The sequence below is a fragment of the Peromyscus californicus genome, unplaced genomic scaffold (genome assembly GCF_007827085.1).
Source record: "Peromyscus californicus insignis strain IS unplaced genomic scaffold, ASM782708v3 Scaffold_4__1_contigs__length_199733344, whole genome shotgun sequence".
Classification (NCBI taxonomy): domain Eukaryota; kingdom Metazoa; phylum Chordata; class Mammalia; order Rodentia; family Cricetidae; genus Peromyscus; species Peromyscus californicus.
Window position 1 is genome coordinate 144,247,958 of NW_026294562.1, and position 25,564 is coordinate 144,273,521.

The 25,564-nt window shown below is 40.6% G+C and overlaps 1 protein-coding gene and 1 long non-coding RNA gene across 3 annotated transcripts in view; one reads left to right on the forward strand and one right to left on the reverse strand.

Annotated features, from left to right (window-relative positions):
* Positions 1 to 502: 502 nt before the first annotated feature.
* Positions 503 to 16,943, forward strand: LOC128094422 (uncharacterized). Its single transcript, XR_008212954.1, has 2 exons — positions 503 to 2,618; positions 2,659 to 16,943. It is a non-coding gene; the product is annotated as an uncharacterized LOC128094422 (long non-coding RNA).
* The window catches only part of Gabrb3 (gamma-aminobutyric acid type A receptor subunit beta3), a 243,481-nt gene continuing 231,012 nt past the window's right edge, over positions 13,096 to 25,564 (reverse strand). For both annotated transcript variants that reach the window (XM_052712800.1, XM_052712799.1), the window contains exon 9: positions 13,096 to 17,491. In XM_052712800.1, coding sequence (XP_052568760.1) covers positions 17,150 to 17,491 — 342 coding nt within the window. In that variant the 3' untranslated portion in view covers positions 13,096 to 17,149. The remainder of the gene's footprint in view (positions 17,492 to 25,564) is intronic.

Genomic DNA, 25,564 nt, shown 5'->3' on the forward strand with positions numbered 1-25,564 from the left:
AAACCTGCATACATGTGACATATTCTCTCTCTCTCTCTCTCTCTCTCTCTCTCTCTCTCTCTCTCTCTCTGTCATACACACACACATACAAACACAAACACACAAGCATACACAGAGACAGAGACAAGAGAGACAGAATCATAAAGAGAGAGAGACACATGCATAGGCAGAGACAGAAGCTTCATCACAATAGAGCACATATTGGGATACAAAGCATCTCTCTTTTTAAATTAATTAACTTATTTGCATTACATCCTGGCCATGCATTCTCCTCCATCTTCTCCTCCCAGTGCCTCCTCTGTTCCTGTTTCTACCCCCCGCCCCCGCAATCCACTCCTCCATTTCTGTTTAGGAAAGGTCAAGTCTCCCTTGAGTATCAACAAAACATGGCATATTAAGCTGGAGTAAGACTAAGGATCTCTCCATGTATTAAGGCTGGGCCAGGTGACCCAGCATTAGGAGTAGGGTTTCAAAAGCCAGTAAAAGAGTTAGAGACAGCCCCTGTTCCCACTGTTAGGAATCCCATAAGAGCACCAATGTATATAACTGTTAATATATGCAATATGCCTAGGTCAGACTGGTGCAGACTCCCTGGTTGTCAGTTCAGTTTCTGTGAGCCCCTATGAGCCCAGGTTAGTTGATTCTGTGAGTTTTCTTATGTTGTCCTTGACACACATTTGGTTCCTAAAATCCTCTCTATCCCTATTCTGCAGGATTCCCCAAATTCTGCCTAATGTTTGGCTATGGGTCTGCACCTGTTTCCATCGGTGGCTGGATGAAGCCTCTCTAAGGACAATTGGGTTAGGCACCAATCACCAATCTGGTCACAGGAGATGTGTAAGCAAAACCACGAGAGTCTGTTAAAGGGGTATCAAGGATTTATTAAGATATAAAATGGGAAAAATACATTCACAGGTACAGAACAAGTAAACAGCAGTCATTGGCCTCCATTCTACCTGAAAGTGCATGGTTCTGGCCCTCAGGTCTCTGATCACCCCAAGAGAGAGTGCACAACTTGACTCCCTCTGCTCTTAAGGGGTCACATATGCAGACAGAAGGCCATGCCTTAGAGTTTGTACCCTCAAAGCCATTGATGGAACGAGTTCCAACAGAGATGGCCATTTCAAGCTACATATCTAAGATTCCTAGCAATAGCAGATATGTTGTGGATTCCTGGGAGAGTCCCTTGCACCAGATTTTTACCTGGCCCCCAAACGCCCCCTCCCCTCCAGTGGTCTCTTCAATACTCTGCCCCTTTGTCCCCCTCAACCTGATCATTCATGGTCCTATGCCCATCCTCCCTCTGTTTACTCACAAACTCTCTTCTATTTCCCCTTCCCAGGGAGATCTGGGTATCCCCCCATGAAACACCTTTGTTACCTATTCTCTCTGGGTCTGTGGATTGTAGCATAGTTACGCATTATCTTACAGCTAATATCCACTTATTAGTGAGTACATACCATGCTTGTCTTTTCCAGTCTGGATTATCTCATTCCCAATGATTTTTCTAGTTCCATCATCCATTTGCCTTCAAATCTCTTGGTGTCCTTGTTTTTTTTAACAGCTGAGTAATACTCCACTGTGTAAATGTAACACATTTTCTTTAGCCATTCTTTGGTTGAGGGACATCTAGGTTGTTTCCAGTTTCTGGCTAGATCCCACCTAGCTAAGTGTCCAACTTGTGTAGAGGAACAAAAGAAAAGCTTAGAGCCAGGTGTGGTGGGGCACACTTCTAATCCCAGCACTGTCACATCTCTGAGTTTGAGACCAGCCTGGTCTACAGAGCAATTCCAGAATAGCCAAGCTTGGACAATGAAGAAAACCATGGAAATCAGATAGACGGTGAACTGAGTGAGTGGGCCATGTTCTAGCTCCAACAAGATGCACAACTTGGCAGTTTTGGCCATGTGGTTCTGGCTTTACAGTTAATGATAAGAAAAAGAGGTTATGGAATTTGCTTCAGCACCTAAGGAAAGCAACTGAGGTCAGGCATGTGTCAGTGGTATCCCTGAATGGAGGCCTAGAGAGTCCAATGCATGAAGCTGTGAATTGAAGCCTGAATTTCCTTGGAAAACTCAAGATGTTAGAGATGCCAAAGTCACTGGATACCTGCTGAGGAGAGCTGCTAACAGAGAGTGGAACCAGCCCAAGAGAAAGAAGTGTGTTGTAGTCAACAAAGCTGAAAGGAATTGGAGATCTGAAGAGTGCTTTGTTCTCAGACATGGAGATGCCTAGTTTGGAGTTTGCTCAGCTGGCTTTTGGTCTTGCTTTGGTCCATTATTTCCTCACACTGCTTCTTTATCTACATTTTGGAGTGGTAATGCATGTCCTGTGCCATTACATGCTGGAAGTATGTGATCTGTTTTCTTTTATTTTGATTTATAGGGGATTATAATTCAGAGATTGTATGAATCTTAGAAGAAACTTGGAACTTTCAATTTTTAAATAAGTTTGAGACTGTTATAGATATGGGGACTTCTGAAGTTGAGCTGGATGCATTTTTACATTATGATATGACTATAAGTCTTTGGGGGCCAGGGAGTGGAATGTGGTAATTTGAAAAAAAGTGGCCCCTAATGGAAGTGACATTATTAGGAGGTATGGCCTTGTTGGAGTAGGTGTGGCCTTGTTGGAGTAGGTGTGGCCTTGTTGGAGTAGGTGTGGCCTTGTTGGAGGAAGTGTGTCACTGTGGGGGTGGGTATTGAGTTCTCCTATGTTCAAGCTACTCCCATTTCCCATTGCCTGGAGATGTAGGACTCTCAGTTACTTCTCCAGCATCATGTCTGCCTGCATACTACCATGTCCCACCATAATAATAATGTACTGAACTTCTGAACTTTAAGAGAGCCACCACAATTAAATGTTTTTTCTTTATAAGAGTTGCTGTGGTCATGGTGTTGCTTCACAACAATAGAAATTCTAACTAATATACTATTCAAAACCTCCCAAGTGTAAGAAGCCCAGGTATAGATAGATTTAGCACAGACAATCAAAGAACTGATAAAATTATTCCATAAAACAGAAAAAGGAAGACTTCCAAATTCTTCTTACTAGGCAAATATTTTTCTGATACTAAAACCAGATAGTGATCTAAGAAGAAAGGAGATGTATTGGCAATCTTCCTGAAGAACACAGATGAAACACTCTGAATAAAATATTTACAAACCAAATTTAAGAAAAATTAAAAAAAATCACTAATCATTATCAAGAAACTTTTATCTAGAGATGCAGAGCAGGCTTAACAGACATAAATCAATAAATACAATCTACCACATAAAAAGATCCAAGGACAGAAATCTCATGATCATCTCAGTATATGCAAGGACAGCCTTTAAGATAATCCAATTATTTTTTTTATTAAAATTCTGAAGAATAGGGATGCAGGAACATATATTAACAAAATACAGGCAATATTTAACAAGCCTGCAGCATACATAATGTTAAATGGGGGAAAGGTCAAAGCATTTCCAGTAAAATCAGAAACAAAACAAAGATGTTCATTCTCTCTACTTCTGTCCAACATAATGTTGGAAGTCTTAACTAAAATGTCAAGACAAGAGCAAGGGATGAAGAGGACACAAACAGGCAAGACAGAAGTCAGTGTATCCTTATTTATAGATGATACAGTTTTATACATTAAAAACTCTCCTCAAGAACTTAAACAGATAATAAACACATTCAGCAAAGCAGCAGATAAATAACTTGTGCACAAAAAAATTGGTTGCCTTCCTATATACATACCAACAGCAACATACAGAAAAAGAAATCAGGAAAATGGTCTCATTCACGATAACCTAAAAAATAAACAAAGTATCTTGGGATAAACCTAACCAAGGAGCTGAATGACTCAAACAATGAAGACTTTAAGACACAAAAGTGTAAAAACTAGATACCAAAAAAACAAAACAAAACAAAACAAAGAAGATATCAGAAGATGGAAAGGACACCACTTGTGCTCATTGATCGATATTGAGAAAATGGCCATCCTACCAAAAAAAATCTACAGTTCAACCCAATACCCATCAAACATAAATCTTCACAGAACTTGAAAAATAATCTTAAAATTAATACAGAAGTTTACGCACAGTAGTGCACAAATTTAATCATAGCATATGTGAGCAGAGGCAGGCAAATTTCTTTGAGTTTAAAGTCATCCTGGCTTACATAATGAGTTTCAGGCCAATCAGGGTTATGTAGAGAGACATTGCTTCAAAAAATTAATATAAACACACAAAAGACCAAGGATAACCATAGCAATTTTGAATAATAAAAATACTATTGGGATTATGACCATCCCTAACTTCAAGTTGTGCTACAGAGCTCTAGCAATAAAAACAACATGGTACTGATAGAGAAATAGACACCATGGGACTTCATGAAACTAAAATCCTTCTGTATAAACAAAAGAAACTTTATCATTTGAGTTCAGAGGCATGCTACAGAATGAGAAAGTATCTTTACCAGCTTTGCATCTGAATAGAACCAAACAAAGTCATTAAAAGGTAAAATATAACTGTCAGAGAAATAACTTTTTGAATATTCAACTTTCTTAACCACCAGGGAAATATAATTTAAAATGACTTTGAGATTTCACCTTACCCCAGTGAAAATGGCTAAGATCGAAACAACAGCAAGAGAAGACAACTGCTGACATGAATTTTGGGGAAAAGGACCACTTATTCACTATTGGTTGGAGTGCAAGCCAGTGCAACTGCTTGGAAACCAGTGTGCAGGTTCCTTTAAAAAACTGAAAATAGGGCCGGGCGGTGGTGGCGCACGCCTTTAATCCCAGCACTCGGGAGGCAGAGCCAGGCGGATCTCTGTGAGTTCGAGGCCAGCCTGGGCTACCACGTGAGTCCCAGGAAAGGCGCAAAGCTACACAGAGAAACCCTGTCTCAAAAAACAAAAAACAAACAAACAAACAAAAAAAACTGAAAATAGTCCTACCACATGACCCAGCTATACTATTCTTTTGAGTACAAAAGACTTCATATCTTACTACAGAGATACCTGCCCATGCTTCTTCAATACTGTTCTGTTCATAATGAGGGGCAAATGGAAACAACCTATATGTCCTATATATTGGGCAGAAAATGAAAATGTAGCAAATACATACAATGGAATCTTATCCAGATGTAAGAATTATGAAATTTCTAGGCAAATAAATGAAGCTGGTAATAATTATTCTGGATAAAGTAACCCAGGCCTAAAAAGGCAAACTGTGCATATTCTCCCTCATATATTGATGCTAGTTTAAAATTTTCATATATGTGTATTTGAAATGGAGTACCAATTGAAGACAGAAAAATTGTAAGGGGCCAAATCAGTGTATGCTTACCAAGTGAGGACAGAATGGAGGTGTTAACAAAGAAGAAAGGGAAATAATGGAACAAGAAGGATTAAATAGGGGAGATAAGAGGGCTGGGTAGAGAAGAGGGTGTGGAGAGGGCTAACTAACACTAAATTCCTTTGGAAACAACAGAGGGAAACATACTAACCTACTAGTTTTGAAGTCTCTCATATATATATATATATATATATATATATATATATATATATATATATATATATATATGAGAGAGAGAGTGCAAAGGAAATTACCCTGTAACAGGAGGACAATGCCCTTCCCAGTGAGTATATGCAAAGACTTGCATAAGATCAAGTCAAAAGTATAAGCATGGATCAGGGAAGTTCATTGTTCCTACCCCTAGCTGAGGATCTATTGACAATTGATGGCTGCTGAAGGAGGAACAGCCGGTTTTCCTTGACGATATGGTGGCACCCAAGAGGCTACCCATGCTCCAAGAGGTTCATATGCCCCATGGTTCCACACATGCACTTAGCATTAAGATAAGAATTCAGAAGGTGCTTGTTTTAACAAAATTAACACATGAAGTTGGGAAGGAATAGCAATGGGGGGTATGAGGGACTGAAGGAGAGTGAGTGGGAGATGAGTGTGAATTTGATAAATTACATTAAAAATAAAATTTAAATTTGAGAAGTTGAAAATAAAATGAAAATTAAAACAAAGGGAAACATCAGCATACATCATAGAGAGTGACTAAAATTTTCAAAATTGACCGTACAGCATTTGGAGAACATGTCAAAATTGACCGTACACCATTTGGAGAACATGTGGAAGAACTGAAGTGTAAATGCACAATGGCAAAAGCACTTTGGGGTCATTGGATAGTTTCACAAAGTTGACCACTACACACAACTGTAATATCTGCTTTCAGGTATTTACTTAAGAAAAGTGAAAGCAGAATTTTAGGCAAAGGCTGGTATGTGTAAGTTCATGGTTGCTTCATAGGTAAAATTCAGAAATGGAAAAAATATAAACTATCAAGAGATGAATGATTACATACACACACACACACACACACACACACACACACACACACACACACACACACAAACACTATGTGGAATACACATGGAATGGAATACTCTCCAACAATAAAATGTAGGGACTACTGATAGACACATCAGAATGAATTTCATTTGTATTAAGAAAATTCATATTTTTTTATTCCATTTTATGCAACAATTTAGAGAAGTCAAATATCTTGTCTATCAGTAATTGAAAGTGCATTAGCTATTGCTTGGATAATGGGATTAGGAATGAATATGTCCACAATTTAGATGCTGATGATGTTTCACATTCCAAATTTTATTCAAGTCCATACTTTAATTATTTGCAATTTTTCATTATTTATAATTCTAAAATGATACTTGGGAGATGAAATAGAAGTACTAAAAGGTAAAGTAAACCTCTCAGCACACATTGCTGGTAGACAACCTCTCCCCCATATAAAATAATAACAAAAAAACTAGAACAATCTGTGAGTTCTAGGCCAGCCTGGTTTACAGAGCAAGATCCAGGACAGGCACCAAAACTACACAGAGATCCCCTATCAGCGCACTTGGTTCAGACAGAGCTGACAGATTCAGGAAGTCTCTCTCTCTTGTCCAGATGGGAACTCCGGGGCAGGATGGGAGCTCTTGTCCAGAAGGTGGGGGGGGGGGAGGGGGGAGAACAAGGGAATCTGTGGCTGATATGTAGAACGGAATTGTATTGCAAAATAAAAAAAATATTGAAAGCTAGCACCTTTAATGAGTGGGAAATATATAGCTCTTTCTTGCTATAGAATGAAAAAGAAAAACAGAAATAAAGCTATTTAATGTGAAAAAAAACTACACAGAGAAACCCTGTCTCAAAAAACAAAAACAAAAACAAACAAAACCAACAACAAAAACCACCCCCCCAAAAAAACACAAATCAAAAACAAGCAACAAATCCTAGAACAAATCAGAAACATTATACATCTATAGCTGCTATCTTCTTAACGGGGTTTGCTGCTGCCCAAGCTCCTGTTGAGTTAGTTCTGCAGTGAGGAGGTGTAGGAGCTGTTGGGAGTGGTTTTCACTGTATGGCGGTGGGAGCTGTTGGGACTAATTTTCATTGTGGGAGTGGAGATGGATTATCCTTTGTCCCAGGAGTGGACTAAAGCACTTTGGAGTCAGTCCTTTCTCTATCTTTCTCCAGTGCCCATTCTCTCTCTGTCTCTCTGTCTCTGTCTCTCTGTCTCTGTCTCTCTCTGTCTCTCTCTGTCTCTCTGTCTCTCTCTCTCTGTCTCTCTCTGTCTCTCTCTGTCTCTCTCTGTCTCTCTCTCTCTCTCTCTCTCTGTCTCTCTCTCTCTCTCTCTCTCTCTTTCTCGTCATAAATTGAAAAATCATGCACCTCTCCCTAGGTGCCACCACTGGCTTCTGCCAGCCTCCAGAGCCTTGAGACAAAATAAATCCTTAGGTATTCAATTACATCAAAAATCAAAATCAGTTACAGAAAATCAAGGAAAACAAGAATCAAACTGGTTATAATAAAAATCTGACTAGCAGTATTACAAAAGAGAAGATGAAAATTTCTTCAAAATAATAGAAGAAAAATGTTTAAAGCAAGAGACACAGTCCTTTAGATTGAAGGTTGCTTAAGATCCAACATGACAATTAAAAATTTACACTAAATATCTACCCTGTGAAACAGTGAAAAGATGGCCCTTGGACCAGAAGCAGTTGTGTTGGGGATGGAATCAGGAATAAAAAGATCACCTTGCTCGACACAGGAAAGACTCAGGGGAGGAATAACTAGCATTAAGAATGTTTGAAAAGGCCATATGGATACCTATTTTATAAGCTGCTCGAATATATATTCATATAGACTAATTCAGTGGGAAGTAACTCTACACAAAGGAAAACCTTAAAGAAGCCATAGACTGCCAATAAAAAGCCCAGTGCCAGGTTTGGTACACCTCCTCTCTATTTCTTGGTCACAGGTGTCTTTTACCAATTTTCTTTCTTGCCCACCAGAACTTAATGGTAAGATCCTATTGCTGGAGACCCCACACACTTTGGTCACAGGACATTGAGAAATGTACTTGGTAATCACCAGGAAGTTTCCTCTGTGCTGGCCAACTTTCATAGTAGGTATCTGGAGGAGAAACTGAACCCTATAAACATCAATAATGACTGGAGTGCATGGAGAGATATGCCTATGACAGCAACAATGACATGAAAGTTATGGGAGTAAACACATCTTTTATTAATTATTTTATTTAATATTCAAACACACAACCACTTTCAGATTAGATTTACAGGACTTTCAACAAGAATCAATACATACCTGTTACTGTAAGTCTGGCTAAGCACAATTATTATTAAGAAACTCAGAAGACCCACTGATGAACTTACTGTAGTTCTGCTAAATGGACATCATGCCAAACTACCCTCTAAATTTGTATCTCTCTATTCATAAATTAATGCAGCTCAAGACCTCATCAGAGAAGTTTGTGCACTGGATGATGGTTAGTGAAGAAACTCACAACTGGTTGAAGTCAAAGAATAAGTGCTGGTGGAGAGTTTATCCCCTTTTGGGACCATGGAAGAAGAGAGGGTGGGTAGGTAACAACAGCCAGGGTTTGGGGAGTACCAAAGTGAAATGAGATCTTGTGGACATGACAGAATCTCTGCACTCTGAAGTTCAGCAGCTGTGGTTCCTCCTACAAGACCTGTCTAAGATAAAACTGGTTATCATTCTAACATAGATGAGGAGGAGATTCTGGCTGGAGAACTATTAACAGTTGATGGCTTCTTGGAGAAGGAGATGGAGTTTTCTCTGATGATGAGCACCTGGTAAGCAAATAACTCTGCAGTGGATGATCACACACCCACAAGTACCTGGGCAGTACGAATTGGGCTGTTTGTGTCCTTTTTTAAAGAGGACACAAAGTTGGGAGCTTTTTGTGGAGATGGAGGTAGATCTGAGAAGAATTAGGGGTCATGTGAGGGTGAATATGATCAAGATATGTTATCAACGAACTAATAAAACATTGTATTTTAAAGAGACCAATCAGCATCACACTTGTTACCAGCCTCCCTGCATGACAAACACAGCAGAAGAGAAGCCTCAACAAGTGAGGGAAATTATCACCTCGAGTCAGTTCTAATCCCTAGTGAACATAAAGGATTCCAGAGAAATTCAGATATAAGAAAAACGTTTGGTCACATAACACCTTTCTGGGACATTAGCTGGGTATGAGCTAAGGTGTGATGATGGATAGAGCCTGGAAAGAGGAAGACAGGAGCCAAAACATTATTGAAATAATCTAAAGGTTTAATGGAATGAAATAATTGAACCCGAGTTTTCTATCAGGCCTCCAAACAGGCAATTTTAACTAGTAGAGGAAGTCAGGAAGAAGATGGCTTCATGAAGAAAATATTTCAATAGTAAGGTTAATGTCTGAAGTGGTAGATAAGAGTAGCTTCTTGCTGGATATGCTGGTGCATGCCTTTAATCCCAGCACTCAGGAGGCAGAGATAGATGGATATCTGTGAGTTCCAGGCCAGCCTGGTCTACAAAGCAAATTCCAGGACAGCCAGGACTGTTATACAGAGAAACCCTGACTCAAAAAACCAAAAATAAATAGAGTAGGTTCTTTGTGTCTTTCTTCATGGAGAAAAAATAAGATGCACAGTGAGCATCATGGTTCACATCAGTGAAGTTGAGGCTGGTCTCAGCTATGCAGTGAATTCCATGCCAGCCTGAGATGAACAAGGATGCTCTCAAATTAATAAGGGAAAGGCTAAAGACAGAGGGAATGAAGGAAAGGAAAGGAGAAAGGGAGAGGAATAACTAGAAACCAGAGACCCCAGGACCTATATTGATGTGTGATGGGAAGCAATTCAACCTACAGAATTGATAGTCTGTGTAGCTTGAATCAAGTGGAAGAGTGTTAAAAAAAAAAAAAAAAGTAACCCATTTGACCTGGACCTTAGTTAGCTCTGTTTTCCTTTCATTTGAGGTTAAGACACAAAACCAAAAAAGGTTTAAAGAAACCCGACTAACTGCCTAGCTCTGCATTGAATTATATTTGTATAATTTTGAAATTTCTACGTCGGTAGTTTGTTTTCAACTTTTAGAATTAGTTTCCCAGTGAAGTTCTCCAGGACGGAGTCTAGTGAAGTGCAGCTCCTGGATGCTCTCAGCTTGGCTTGTGCCGTTGGCCTGTGCCAGTCTCAAGGCAGAAGCCTGCAGTGGGTAAAGCAATTCTCTTCTCTCTTCTTGCAGTAATGACTTTTACACATTTAACAGGATCAGTAAGCCTTTAACTGCACTCACAGAGCACAGTTCAAAAGTGTGAGTGTTCATTGGTTCTCAACTTTCAGCAGAAGTTTGTAAACATAGTGTTAAACATCGACATTTTGTGACTGCAACTGGAGCATAAACATTTTCAAACCTGATAGCAAAAAATTAAAGATACAGCTAAAGTTAGATTGGGGGCAGAAAAGGAGAAAGAGAAACCCATTTAAGGATGGAAGTTTTTAGTGTTTTTATGTTTTTTTTTAAAGCCTTTATTTCTACACCATCCTTAGAAGCCAAGACAATGAACCACCCTGGGATCAACAGATGGATGGCTAAAGTGTGGCCTATACACACAGTATCATTACTTAGCCAGAAAGAGAGTGATGGCTTATCTTTTGCAGCAACATGGATTTGGAGCTAGGGTGTGTTAAATGACATCAGCCAGACATAGAAGAACAAATATCATGTGTTCCCTCTCATATGTGGAAGCTGCAAACATTGATCTCAGAGCAGAAAAGAAGAATAGCGATTACCAGAGAGTAGGAGGAGTGGAAGGAAGCTGGATGGAAAAAGGCAAGCCAACCAGTGTAAGGTTGAGCATCCAGCAGCACAGTAGGCAACTATACACCACACTAGCCTGTCATGTACTGTAGGAAATACTGCCAGAGAGGAGCAGGGAAGCACTAAATATAGAGGAAGAAATGATGCTAACGCACTTTGTATACAAGGTAACACTGTACTGTATACATCATTACATTTTAAATTTGAAAACAAAATGACAGCAAATTAATTAAACAAGAGGTCAATACCTAAACCCAGTGTAGCAAGACGAAGAGATTTAACTTCTTAGAGATATTTTCTAGTCAACTGGTGGTCAGGTCCCTTAATCTGTTTCAAGAAGCACAGGGCCACTAGGCCCACTCTTCTCTCTCATGTCAATATGTGGTTATTTAGTTCTTTATTTTGTTTCTTAAGAACCTGCCTCAACTGAATGCACCAGGCTCTGCTGACACCCCATGGGAGACTTTGCCTTGGAGGAGATGGGAATGGGGGATGGAAAAGGCTGGGGGGTGGGAAGAGGGAGGACAGAGGAATCTGAGGTTAATATGTAAAATGAATAGAAAATCTCTTAATAAAAAAATAAAGTAAAAAAATTAAAAAAAGAACACTGGAGATTGAAGTCAAGGTCTAGTGCATACATGCACCGTACTTCTGCCCAGCTGCAGCTGGCTGCATGTTCAGTATTTGTATTCTCTATGTGCAGCCTGCTGATTCTGAGTTGAATCTGCTTATCTAAAACCAAGAGGCATGGAATGAGTCTCTCTAACACTAGAAATGTCTCAATCAATAATGGCTGCTATTTTAGTCCACCTGGTACAAGTCCCTACTCTAGAACTGTGGAGGCTTTTAAAGAGCCAGTCTCCTCCAAAGTGTATCCCCTTTACGATGAGCAGTGATAAGCTCCATGCTTACCAAGTAAGAAATTCTAAGCTAGAACTGTGAAGCAGTCACATGTGAATGTAGGCTCTGTCAGCCGTGGATGGAGGAGTGAATAGTCTGGGTGGAGGCTCCCTGGGGGGCCACTGGACCCTTTGGTAAGCAAAACAGATACTTCTAAGAAAGCAGTTATTGGTCTTTTAAGTTTGTCACCAGGACTGGCCCAGTGACCTAGGTGAGAAATGTTCCCACAGAGGTATTCTCACCACAGATAACAACTTAGTTTAAGGCATGACTAAGTCATGACTCCAGAGAAGACTTGAAATACAAGACTAGTTTACATATTGGAGCAAGGGGTGAAAATGGTCCTTGTATCATTCCTGACTATGTTACAAGTTGCTGTGCATGGATGTAGAGCAGCTGCTCAGCAGCATCTGGCTAAGAGCATCATGAGACGCTCAGGATTCCCAGGAGGGAGACAGGGCTCTCAGTAACCTCTGTCTGCATGGAAGTGCCCATAATCTGAATTAATTAATTCATTCACTCACTCATTTGTTCATTCCATGATACGATCTCACTTTCATGCTAGAAAAGAGGCAATGGAAATGGCCTTACGATGCTGAAAAACTCAAAGGGTGGTCATCCAGAGGTGGGGAGGTTGCTCCCTGGCTTCTGACATGAAAATGTGTGTTTCTTCAAACGCTAATTTGAAGACTAGAATAGGTTACTCTTTGTGCGGCTATTTGTTCTTTGAAGTTCAAATTTTAAACTAAATTGTGATTTTTTTTTCAGTACTAGTGACTAACTTAGATCCTCACATAAAAATCACACAAATTATGTTTTTTTTCTTTCTTTTTTTCAAGAAATAGTTCAACTGTTCTCTTGGGTAGTCAGTTTGGGGCTTTAAATTCTTTTTATTTTCATATAACCCAAGTGGACAATTAAACAAGGTTGGATTAAAATAACCACACTATTCAACAAGAGAGTGTTAAGGAAGAGAAAAAAAATCAGTCTTCACATTTGTCAGTTAGTCCTTTTTTAATAAATTTGAATTCATTCAACAAGTTTCATATTGTATCTGTCACTCAATTTTGCTGTTTTTTTTTTTCACGTCAAATAATACCAAAAAATTACACCAATGTGCTTAAGCAAAACCGGGTTTAAGTTTATCTTTACAATGAAATGAAATCGACGTGGCTCTCAATCAGGACAGCAACCGCCTATTCCTACTAGAACAATCCTGTACTTACCTTGAACACATCTACTGACTTGGGAAGTAGAAAAATGAGTCATGAATGACATGTTTGTGGGCCATCCCTAGGAGAGGTATGGTGCGTGAGCCAGTCTGGGAGGTCACTGTTACAAGGTAAGGGGATTTAGTCATTCAGGAAAACATGGCACCTTTCAATGCAGTAGAAGAGGTAATCAGTCCAAGGCACACTCGCCAGTGTCCTGGGAAATTTTCTCCACCAGGGCGGTTCCTTGCCCCAAGAGTCAACGTTACACTGAAGGAAAGTTCACACTGACATGAAAGCCAGCATTCGTTCCAAGAGTAACAAAGTAGTTTACCAGTGGTTCAGTTGGCTTATAGAAAATGGCCAGAAATATGAACTCATTTTCAGGTGGAGGGCTAAAATATGAATTTTAGTAGGGTTATGCTTTTAAGTAAGGAGGTTCAAAATTGGACACATCTTTTCAGAATGTGTTCACATGGGGCACACAACTACAACTGCAAGGTGCCCGTCTCCTCTGAGATCATCTCATTGGCGAAATTGTCAATTCCACGTTTCAAAAGAAGAGAAGTGTTTTTGGTGGGAACAACTGAAGATGTCCCCATGTTGGCATCAAAACACACAATTCTGCAGATGGACATGTCACTTGAAACCTAATGGGAATAATATTATGATCCACTTTCTAGTTCATCTGAGATTCAGGGGCATTGAGTGGGCCATGCCATTGACATCACAACCCCTCAACAGTCCTGGGGCTGGTGAGCAGGAGTGACTACTGTTTTAAAGATGGTTCCGCTCTGGTAAGTCTTGCTCTGCTGGGATTGATGGAGGAGGGCTCTTGAGTTGTCACAGACATATCTGACAATGACTAATAGAGGGCTGTCATCAAGGCATCAACACCGTGAGCCCACTGCGAAGCATTTCATTTTGGAAAGACAGTACTACTGAGAAAATTAATGGTTTATTGAGTTGATGAGAAATTAAATTTTCTGTTCTTAAGAGCTCTAGGCATGGGTAACAGCCACCTCCCATCAGAGGTCCTGGTGGAATCCCTTTGTGCACTCACTCACTGGCTCAAACGGCTACCGTAAAAGGACAAGAGGTTACTTTCCTAGAACAGGGATGAGATCCCACTCTTCTGCTAGAACAGCCAGAGTTCTCGTCTCAACACTTCTCACAGCTTTAAAAAATAGAGAAGCCATAAAATAATTTATTAGGAGAAAAGTATTTTTCTTCTGAAATGGAGTAAAGCAAACACATACCCAAGGATCTTAAAAAGGATTTTTTTTTTACAGAATACATGTATGTATTTGTGTGTGTGTGTGTGTGTGTGTGTGTGTGTGTGTGTGTGTGTGTGTGTGTGTGTGTGTGTGTGTTTGTGTATGTGTATAATTACAAATGCTACTTAGAGTCTAGATACTATGGTAACTTCATTGCAGTGTCTATAAAGTTGTGGATCCCAGTCTTGGTGCCAAATGCATATAAAAAGCTCAAAAGCTATTATGACTACACCATGCAAATTTATATCCAGAGATTCCCAGGGAGTGCACTGCTGCTCTTCTGAGCCCTGTGGAGTCTCTGCCTCTGATATGTGGGTATCTCAACGATGCATCAAAAAAGTTTAGAGTCACTTTTCTCCCAGAAAAAAAAGTCACAGTTCTTAGTATGATAAATTATCAGTCGCTGACTCCTGCCACACTGTTTGCATTTTGGGCTCCCTCTTCTACATGTGGCACTCACATCTTCAGTTACAGGATACACAGAGAGATGCCTGAAGTATTGAAAGGGATAAGGTCTTTGCAAACATTTGTTTTTCTTTAACATGTTACAATGATAAGGCCACTTACAGGATTTTTTTTTTTCAAATCTGTTTAACTTGTTGCCTCCTCCCACTGTTACCCATGAAAAAGAAAATTTCCAGAGAAAAGCCAAAGGCCAAAATTCACAGGCTCATCTCCAGACAGAAAATAAAGCCAAAGAGCAGTAATTGGAAGAAAACTTCGTAGACAAGAAGGGAGGAGGCAAAGGGCATAAAATTCAGTAACTGTCCCTACGTGAGATCTTGTGGATGAAGCTTTTATCTAATGTTGTATTTTCAACAGTCAGACTCCCACATATTGAAGATCGCTATAGCCACCAAGTAATCAAGTAGTGTCAGTCCGTGGTGGCAGTCCACACCACATGCATCCTGGGGAAGGAGGTGGTGCTGCCTGCGTGGTAAACAATGGTGCCAGATTTGAGGGTGACGCATGTGTGGGGCTTGGGGTTATTAATTTAGCAGTTCTTTACTGCACATTTTGCTTTTTATCCTGTCTTTCAAATGCTTCGCTGTGACACCTGTTTACACAACTGCAGTCGGTTTATGGATGCCTGTGATAGAAATAGTTTACAAAAAATATATCATCTTTGTTTTTCTTTAGAAAGAGCTCATCTAAATAGTAAGTTAAGGTTGCGTCTATGAAACCGGTGCACCTTGTCTTATTTCTACGAGCTTTAAAAAGTCCAAATACTGATGAGGCTGTGGATCAGAAGGAACCAAAAGAGACTGTGTTTGTGTCAGGTTGTCCTCCTTGCCTCAGGAACGGTCATGGGGTGTTGCATGATCATGTGTGTACTGGTCGTGTTCCTGCAGAGTCCTAGTCAGTCTAGGAGGAGTTGGGTGTGCTTATGAGACATGTCAGTATGGAAATAAAGGCTGTGAGGATGTTTCTTAAGTTTCCAAAAGTGAACAGTAGAAACATTTTAGATTCCATCTTAATTTCTAGATAACAGAAAGTAGTTACATCACAGAATGAAAAATATGACGTTGCATGCTGCCATGATAGCAAGCAGAAGAAACAAAATCTTGGTAATATACATATGTATGCATATTATGCAAATATATTTATATTAACATACAATGTTATAAGAATGATAACATAACTGCAAGGGGGAATCACTCTAGATGGTTTTACCTTAGAGTAACAAAGAACCTGAGACGTCTATGCTTCCAGTTAAATAGCGGACCTAGAAATCTGGACAAGATGTAGAGCACATTTTTAGTGATTGAATTTCATTATCAAAATGTGCCACTGTGTTCCCACAAGACAGTTAAGCTGGACCCACTTAATGTTAACAGAAATCCCCCACATGTATGGGGCCGTGGAGTACTTACAATGGGACACCGTTTACTCCCAGTGAGTTTTCAAGAGATGGACATTCAGACATGAGCATGGGAGCTACCTACCAGTAAGAACCAGGTAAGAGCGCTGCCAGACTCACCTCACATGCTCACCCACTACAGAGAAGCATACCTGATGAAACAAGCCCATCACATAGAAGCCAACAAGCCTTGGCTGCAAACTGAAAGAGAGGATATGAGGTGTACAACTACCACTGTGGGAGTTCCCCAAGATTAACTAAGAATTCCTTTCTGGCTTTTAAGAGAAAATATCTAACTTATGATAATAAAAGACACACTTTGGGATGACTGTGTTTCACGCCCTCATTCTTGAGGCATAATATTTAGATACTTGTCCCTTTCAATTAAAAAAGAAAAAAAAGCTATGACTTTCTTTAATATGCATCCTGTGTTAAATTGTCCATAGTTGCAAAATGTATGGTATGTATGCGTATTTGTTTTACATACACAGATACTCACACCTGCGTATATAAACACATACACATACATCCTCATATACACGTGTATTTTATATATATGCTGAGAAAGTTCACATATATATACAATTGTGTGTGTGTGTATGTGTGTATGTGTGTGTGTGTACTGGTATAAAAACTTGACAGGCAGGGTAATATTTCACTCAGTGTTAAATGAAGTCTTTGAAAAATCAAGTACAGTCACTCAGTTAACATAGTACAGCCAGTAAACTAAGTTGAAAAGAGAAAAGGTGAATGGAAACACGATCCGGGACCATCTGTCTATGGCATTCACATCGGTTAGATCAGGGATTTTGATTTTGAGCTGCGAAGACCTCCTCCGTAGGTGGGTCTTCTTGTGCGGGATGCTTCTGTCTCCCATGTACCGCCCATGCCCTTCCCTGGGCATGCTCTGTTTCCTATACTGGATTCCTGAGTTGTCAAAGGATATTGCTGAATTCCTGGTGTCACCAACGCTGCCTGCAACCTCATTCATTTCATTGTGAACCTCCAGCGATGTTAATAGGATATTCCCATGAGCATCCACCTAATTGGGGAAAAAAGGTACACTCTTAGGAGCTAGCATGCCATTAATTTACTTTTTATATGCAAGCCCAGGGCAGAATGATGTTAGAGAATCATGCAATATAGTTTATGAGAATGTGTACATCTGTCAACCCTTTGCATCATTTTATAGGAAAAAGACCATTTTGGAAATTTAACTGCAGCTTAGAGACCATATTTCCTTTATTTGAAAGTTCTTACAGAGGACATGAAAAGAGAAAGGGAGCTTTACCAAATTGATATTTCGTGTTATAGATCAGAGTCCCTACTGAAGAGAAAACTGAAGTGCAAACCCCTTCCAGGATTTTACCTCTGTGCAAGTAACTGTTCATAATTGTGCAGTGAGTGGAAATGGTGGCGCTCTCCCTTCCTTGGCTGCACTTCAGCAGGTACCATCTAGTCTAGATGTGGCAATGCCATAATACTTGTGTCACTCAGCCTCTCTTCCCAGTCATGGAAGCATCAGATAGCACAGTCACGGATCACGCACATAGCTTTCCTAGGAGTGCATTGTTAGGATTACTCCATTTTCTTACCATGCTCTGTTGTTAACCTCTCACTGTACCACTAATAACTTTAACTTTGTCCTAGACATGAACCTCTCATTGTACCACTGATACCTTAACTTTGTCTTAGGCATGGACCTCTTACTGTACCACTGATACCTTAAGTATGTCTTAGGAATGGCAGAGTACATGTAACATTTGGTAACAGCTGTGGTTTCAAGTAGATACAGGGGTATTCTTAGGAAGTTAGCTTGCTCTCTTTTGAATGCTGGCATTGGACCCAGGTCCAACATCTGCTAGGTATGCTATCTTTCCCTCAGCACATGTCAGCCTGCCAGCCCTGTTTCTGATTACTTAAACTGCCAGATCACTGTGGAGAAGCACAGGGACAGTCCTGATGCTCCTGGTGATTGCTGGGGTAGACACAGATGTGGGGTTCTGCCTAATTGTGGCCCTGGCAGAAATCTTCTTTTGCAAGCACCACATTTATTTATTTATTTATTTAATTTTAGAATTTAATTTAATTTTACATATCAGCCACGGATTCCCCTGTCCTCCCTCCTCCTGCCCCCCCTCCCGTCAGCCCACCCTCCATTCCCATCTCCTCCAGGGCAAGGACTCCCCTCGGGATTCAGCTCAGCCTGATAGATTAAGTCGAGGCAGATCCAGTCCCTTCCTCCCTTCACCCAGGCTGAGCAAAGTGTCCCTGCATAGGCTCCAGGTTCCAAACAGCCAGCTCATGCACTAAGGACAGGTCCAGGCCCCACTGCCTGGGGGCCTCCCAAACAGTTCAAGTTAATCAACTGTCTCACTTATCCAGAGGGCCTGATCCAGTTGGGGGCTCCTCAGCTATTGGTTCATAGTTCATGTGTTTCCACTTGTTTGGCTGTTTGTCCCTGTGCTTTTTCCAATCATGGTCTCAACAATTCTCGCTCCTACTCCGGTGATCAGATGGCCAAACACCCTAACTGTCGTGCTAGAACTCCCATCCAATGACTGATGGAAGCGGATGCAGAGATCCATGGCCAGGCCCCAGGTGGAGCTCCAGGAGTCCAACTAGCAAGTAAGCACCACATTTAAAGCAGCACATCTCTTTCTACAGTGAAGTCTAACTTTAAAATAATAAATTTTAATTCTTTGCTAAATATAGCTTTAGACCTTCTGTGACAAGGCCAGGGGTTTGTGTGTGTTTTAGGTTGCCACCGAATTTTCAGTAGCCTCTCTGTGGATGAAGGACTATGCACCTTGGGGAACCTGTGGCTTGGGGTCCCTGGTGGAGTTCATTCTGGGATCAGACTGTAGCTGTTATGGCCTGCTTCCCTGAGCACTCATTCCTGCATGCTCTATATCCTTTCATCTCTGTCCCTCCTTTTCCCTGGAGCACTGTATCCCTTTTCCTTTCTTTGTCCCTGGCTAGCCTACCCTTTCTTTTAGTACTAGATTCATAGTATATGGATTTTTCTACGAACTGCTAGTGGTTCTGTAGAATGACTTATTGATATATTCATTTGAGTCTTCCCAGCTTATAGAAGGCATCCCTTACTCTCATTGAACATGCTAAGCTAAATGAGAGGGTGGTAAGGTGGGCAAAGAGTACTCTTGACTCTTCCCCAAGAAGAGATAGGGAGCTATGTGAAGCACTGGGAAGGTTAAAGCCCACAGAGTCACAGCTACTAACTGCAAAGCAGCCAAGGCTCATTAAGGCTGCAATACTAGAGGCCACTTGGGCTCTTGCCACTGAGCTGATCACACTCCTGTTTGAGAATACCTCTCAAGGTAACTTAACTGTGCCCTAGCTAGATCAATTCTCATTTGCCAGAGCTTGCAAGCAGGTTACAAGGGGATTTTGTAGATGCAATTAAGGGTAGAGCCCTCAAGATAGTTTATCTTAAATTGCTGGATGGATGCAATATCATCACATATTCTTTCCTAAGCATAGCAGAGAACTTTTCTAGCTAGAAGCAGAAGGACAAGTCAGCAGATGAATACCCAGCCTAAGGAGGACTCAACTTGCCTTTGGTGGGAGGTCCTGCAGGAACAGGTTCATTATGAGGGAATAGGACAGCCCATAGGAGCAAAGATTGACCCCCGATGATGACAGCTGGGCAGTCCAGCCCCCTGCTGATTGTGCACTCTTATCTCAGCTGCTTTGGTTTTAGCCTGTGAGATAGGGGCTTCTCACCTGAGTTCTACCCTCCTAGTACTTTTGACCTAAGAGATGTGTGATAAACATGAGTGCTGCTTTACCCTGTTAAGTTTATGGTAATCTGCCATAGCAACCCTCAATAATGCTAATAGGATGAGGGGAAATATGAGATGTGCATTTGCCTACCATGAGAAGTAACACAGAAAGAGAGAGAGAGAGAGAGAGAGAGAGAGAGAGAGAGAGAGAGAGAGAGAGAGAGAGAGAATTTTTAGGTCAAAGTATGCAACACATCACAAGCAAAGACCCAAAGTAAAGCCTCTGTGTAAGGTCAAGTAGCTGAATAAACTCAAGTTCTTAAGATAATGGATCCACCCATGCTATGCCTCTTGGTGGGTGGAGTTCTTGCTGCTTTTTCTCTGCCATTATCATCTTCCCACCATCTAATTAATCATAATAATAGAGGACACTTGGTGATGAATGGGAAGGTAAATAAGCCTGGGCCAGTAAGGTTTTCTGTAATATTATGCTTAGGAACTCCAACCCTATGCTTTTAGAATAGAGTGCAAAAAGCAATTTCTAGAAAGACAAAAGAAATGATGTTTCTGAAGTCGAGTGCATGCTTGCAGGGTCAAGAATAAGAGCTGGATCTGAGAGGTGACAAGGGAGTCTAATACACAGGTTTCTATGACCAATAGCAGTCTGAAAAGAAATGCTAACAGAGCAGACAGATGTCCTCTTCCTGCTCCTGGACAGATCCCAGAGTTGATCTTTGGTCTCTAGGTGGCTAGTGTGCCTGCAGCAGCAGAAGCTTGGTTCTGGATCTGGGCAGTTCTGATTTGTGGTGGGTTTGTTGTCCATTTTTCAAAGCAGGGTCTCAGCATAGCCTAGGCTGACCAAGAACTCGCTCTGGAGCACAGGATGGCCTCAAACTCATGGCAGTCTTCTTACCTCAGTCTCCTATGTGCTTGAATTACAGGTGTGGGCCACTAAACTTGCCTTTTTTTTCTTGGAAGTTTTAATGGAGGAGGAGGGGAGAGACAGTTCTCTCTTACCCCATCCAGTCTTGATGAAACTGGGATGCACTAAGAGTTAATGGTGCTTATATCTTAATCTTATAGTAATGAGAAAGTTGGGATTGGTTAGGACTTTGTATTGTCTCTCAGTTTTTGTTTTCCCCCAATCTTCCCTTAGAATGATTGATAATAAAATCCTTTCAATGACAAAGGCTGTTTGCTGTCTTCAGAACCAGGCAGACTGTTCCAGTGATTTTTCAGACTGAGTTGTTCATGGTTCCAGCAGGATGAGACAGCTGAAGCCACAAATGAATTACCTCAGGGATGGGGGCAATTTGAACTACCTCTCATGAGGTAGAGGGAGCCCGTGAAAAGATGGCAGAGATGGTCTTTGCGTCCAGCATCGTCAAAAGCAAGTGTGCAGGTCAGAGTCTGTCCCACTAGTGTTGGCCTCTCTCTGGCACAGCCCAGAGTGCTTTATGGCACAAAGGATTTGAGCAGGTCGGTGAAGGAAGGATGCTCCCAAGGCATCTTGATTTAGAGAGGGGCTGGGAAGGGACTCAGCCAGGTAGATCCTGCCATTTAGTTTATTTCATTACTTCATTTGACTGTGGTGAAGATGGCCATTGTTCTACCCAATATCTGGCTTTAAATCATGGAGACAGTACATTCACTCACCATGTACTTAAATTAAGTGGGGTCTACATTAAATTAGTTTAATTTAATTCTTTTTCTATGATCAACATTTTAAAATGTTACATGGTAAGCTGAAATCTTTAAAAACTACTTTGTCCCCGAAGTTTAGTCAGAGAATGTCCCAAAGAGGGAGACACTGGCTTTTTTAAAGTACTAATGTAGAACTTACTCTTTTCCGTTGTAACAAAACATTTGTTACATTATTTAGCATTTCAGAAAGCTTAACAATTTCCCTCCAAGGTAGAAAAGAACACAGAAAACATTAGTAGCTATAGAAAAATATTCCCCATTCCCACCCTGTTTTTAAAGAGGAAAATAGAGATAAATGGCTTGCGAGCCACCCAGTGCCTCACTGGAGATATACACGAGGAGTCTGCATTATTTGGGGGTTATTCAGGAAAAAAAGTAAGTGCACACCTGCTTCCCACCAGGGTCATGCATGGGCCAGGCTATGCACCATGAAGATGAAAGCAGGGATTCCTCCTCCCAAGCAGCCTACTAGGTGAGAACTTCCAACAATCAACAAATACATTTTACAAAAGAATTTAAACACGGCCTGGAGAGATGGCTTAGTGGTTAAGAGCACTGGCTGCTCTTCCAGAGGACCTGGGTTCAATTCCCAGCACCCGGATGGCAGCTCACAATTGTCTGTACCTTCAGTCCCAGGGGATCTGAAATCTTGACACCAATACAAATTAAATAAAATTTAAAAAAAAGAATTTAAACACATTTCCAGTTATTAAACATGATATAGAAAAGTTCCTTTTCTATCAGAATCTAAGAAAAACAAATGAACAATACTGTGGTGGGGTAGCTCCTACCAGTCCAGTAGGAGCAGAACCACAGTGATAAATGCACCTGACATGCGCGTCTGCCACAATGGAGTCAGGCTGTGTGTGTTTTAGAAGAAGCAAGAAACTAGGTGCAGCCTGGTAGGGGAAATAATTTAAGTGATCTGCCATTTTCCATGGAAGTTGAGAGAACAGCAACCAAAACAGTGGTTTGGGGGCATGGAGTGACTGAAGTGAGATGCAAACACCACTAGGGACGAAATAAGGAAGATTCCGTGGAGAGGAACATCTGACTTGAGTGTTGAAGGCAGAGAGGATGTCAGAAGGGGCAGATGAATAGAATAAGGAAAAGCAGAGGTGGTATATGTGGCAATTAAAAAACCATACAGGGAGACTACACATGAAAGAGACAAGGTTGGTGTTCTGACATACAGCGACAGATCTCTGAGGCAGTGTCCTGTTTTCCCTAGATTCCCGGGGCCACCATCGTGCATTTGGGAAATGATCTAATGAAGATGGGAATCTGTTTCTTTGAACTTCAGTGAAGGAAGCCTACTCTTCCTTAGAAACTTGTTAGCAGTTTGCAAATTAAAGAATAAAACTTGATGGATTGCTGAAGTTCTCTTGGCTCCTCTGAATGTTGAGGACAGGTTTGTAGCTATTTTAGGTTCTCCTGAGACGGGTCTCAAGAGTCAATATAATTTTACACAGCTCTATTTCAGAGAGGTTGAAGCCCTGCAATTGAAACACTATCACAAATAATTCTTATTCTGGAGTGTAAAAGAATGCAAAAATATATTGAATTATATTTCAGTTTAATATAGCTTGGATGCTTAACTTATGAAGTTATTACATGGGTTCCATTTAAACATGAACCAGTGTGCAGAAAATCGCTGGATTTTTTGTCTGAAATGTTTAAAGGGTATTAAAATTTATTAACTTTTAGAAATCTAATTTTTAAATCAGTGTTCCTAAAAGAGAGGATGACCTCTTCCTCTTGTCCTTACCTCTAGAATTTAGGTCTCAAAATAGAAATAAGTGACTGTGGGAGATCTAAGTCTGAAGTGCTTTTTTCAGAATGACAGGTGGCTTGTAATTTTTAAGTTGTTTCATGAATTCTTGTTATTTTGATGGGTCCAGCTCACACTGACTATAATTAGAGCCAATGATTTCAATGTGGATTTTTCTTCTGCTCTGAACCTGGACAGGTGCAGCTCTCCAAAATTAAAACCATCTCATCCAGAAAATATCACAGAAGAGTTTTTCTTTCCTAGACTATGTCACTAGATTGATACCCAGTCAATTCTTTACTTACCTTCCAGATTCCAGTTAAGTAAAATTTCTAGTTTTAGAAGAACAAGACAAGATTTGCCATTTGTGGGTGGCACAAGCTCTTCCTCCTTAGTAAGGATAATATTGAGTCTGTGAATCTGATTTCTTGACAAGAATTAGAGCTCTGCTTAGTACATACGGGGCATAGGTTCAGTTGCTGGCAATCCTCCTCCCCAAACACACACACACACACACACACACACACACACACACACACACACACACACACGGGTGTATTGTGTCATGACATTAAAATACCATGCCAATTGGTTAACACCCCAGATATCACAAGATTTGCAGATATCATGTGTGCATTATGACTAAAGGCTTGCTCTTGGGTGTAGAGGCAAATCTGGAACAAACATGAAGTATGCATAGATGAATTAAAGTTAAGAGGCTTGTACCAAAGGGAGAAGCCAAAAGAACACAGAAATATTTGGAACATGTATGTGTAACCAGTAAGTACATGAAAAACCTACTTAATAGTTTTACAGCAGGGTCAATAGTGGTCCTGCAGCAGTTGCTGGCAGCTGATGGTCTGCAAAGCCTCCAGGGCACTCTGCCCATGACAAAGGCATGGGAGGCTGTTTGCTCAGGAAAGGCAGTAAGAAGCAGGTTCCCTGCAGTTCCCTGTCAGGGAAAACTGAAGACTGTGGCTCATCACACCGATAACCAGGGCCAAGGGCAACCACTGAACACGAAAAGGGGACTGTTTGGGTGGACTGTGGCACTGCTACCTCTTATTCCATGTCTTTTCTGTCTGGTATGAAGTCTGTGGCTCTTACTTTATACAAACTTTTGGGGAAGTCTATTTCTACTTAAAAAATTATCACTAAACTCTTAAGTGAGGGAGGAATAATTTTTAATGCTGAACTGTAAAAGCATCAAATAGATGTCCAAAATGAGAACACCTGATGTTTATATGCTGGCTTCAAAATTAAGAATGGAATGAGAATCATGTATTTTTGAAAAAATATGAATATATAAAGGCTTCACTGCAACTGCTCAGAAAAGAGAAACAAGATTTATGGGAAAAGACTGAAAATGGCCTCATGAGTCAACTTAGAATTTCCTCTGCCTCTAATTTATATTCTTTCTAATCCTGATAATTTTATTTGTGAATGTAGGTTTTTTTTCTTTAAATTTTGTACTTCATATTCAAAAAGATGTTACTGAATGATGATGGCTTGACGGCGTTAAACAGTCTCGGTTAGAGAAAAGGAAAGGAAGCTGCAATTGTTAAATATAAAAGAAAATGGGAAAGAACACTGTTCATGGACGAATTTGTACATGTGCTTGGCCACAGAGACAACACGGTGTGATTAATTCTAGTTTCCTTGGAAACACCAAGGCCAAGACATATTGTGTATTCCTAGTACAGTCTGATCTCCATAGAAACGTAACAGTCTGGGACAGCGGAGATTTTTAAATAAGATAGTGAAGATTATTTTGTGTGTGGAAAACCTAGTTCTATTTAGGGAGCAACTTCATTTATGTTTTACCGATGGGAAGGGGCCATTTCCATTCACTGACAGGACTCCATCCATTCATACACATTTGCCTCCCTGTGTC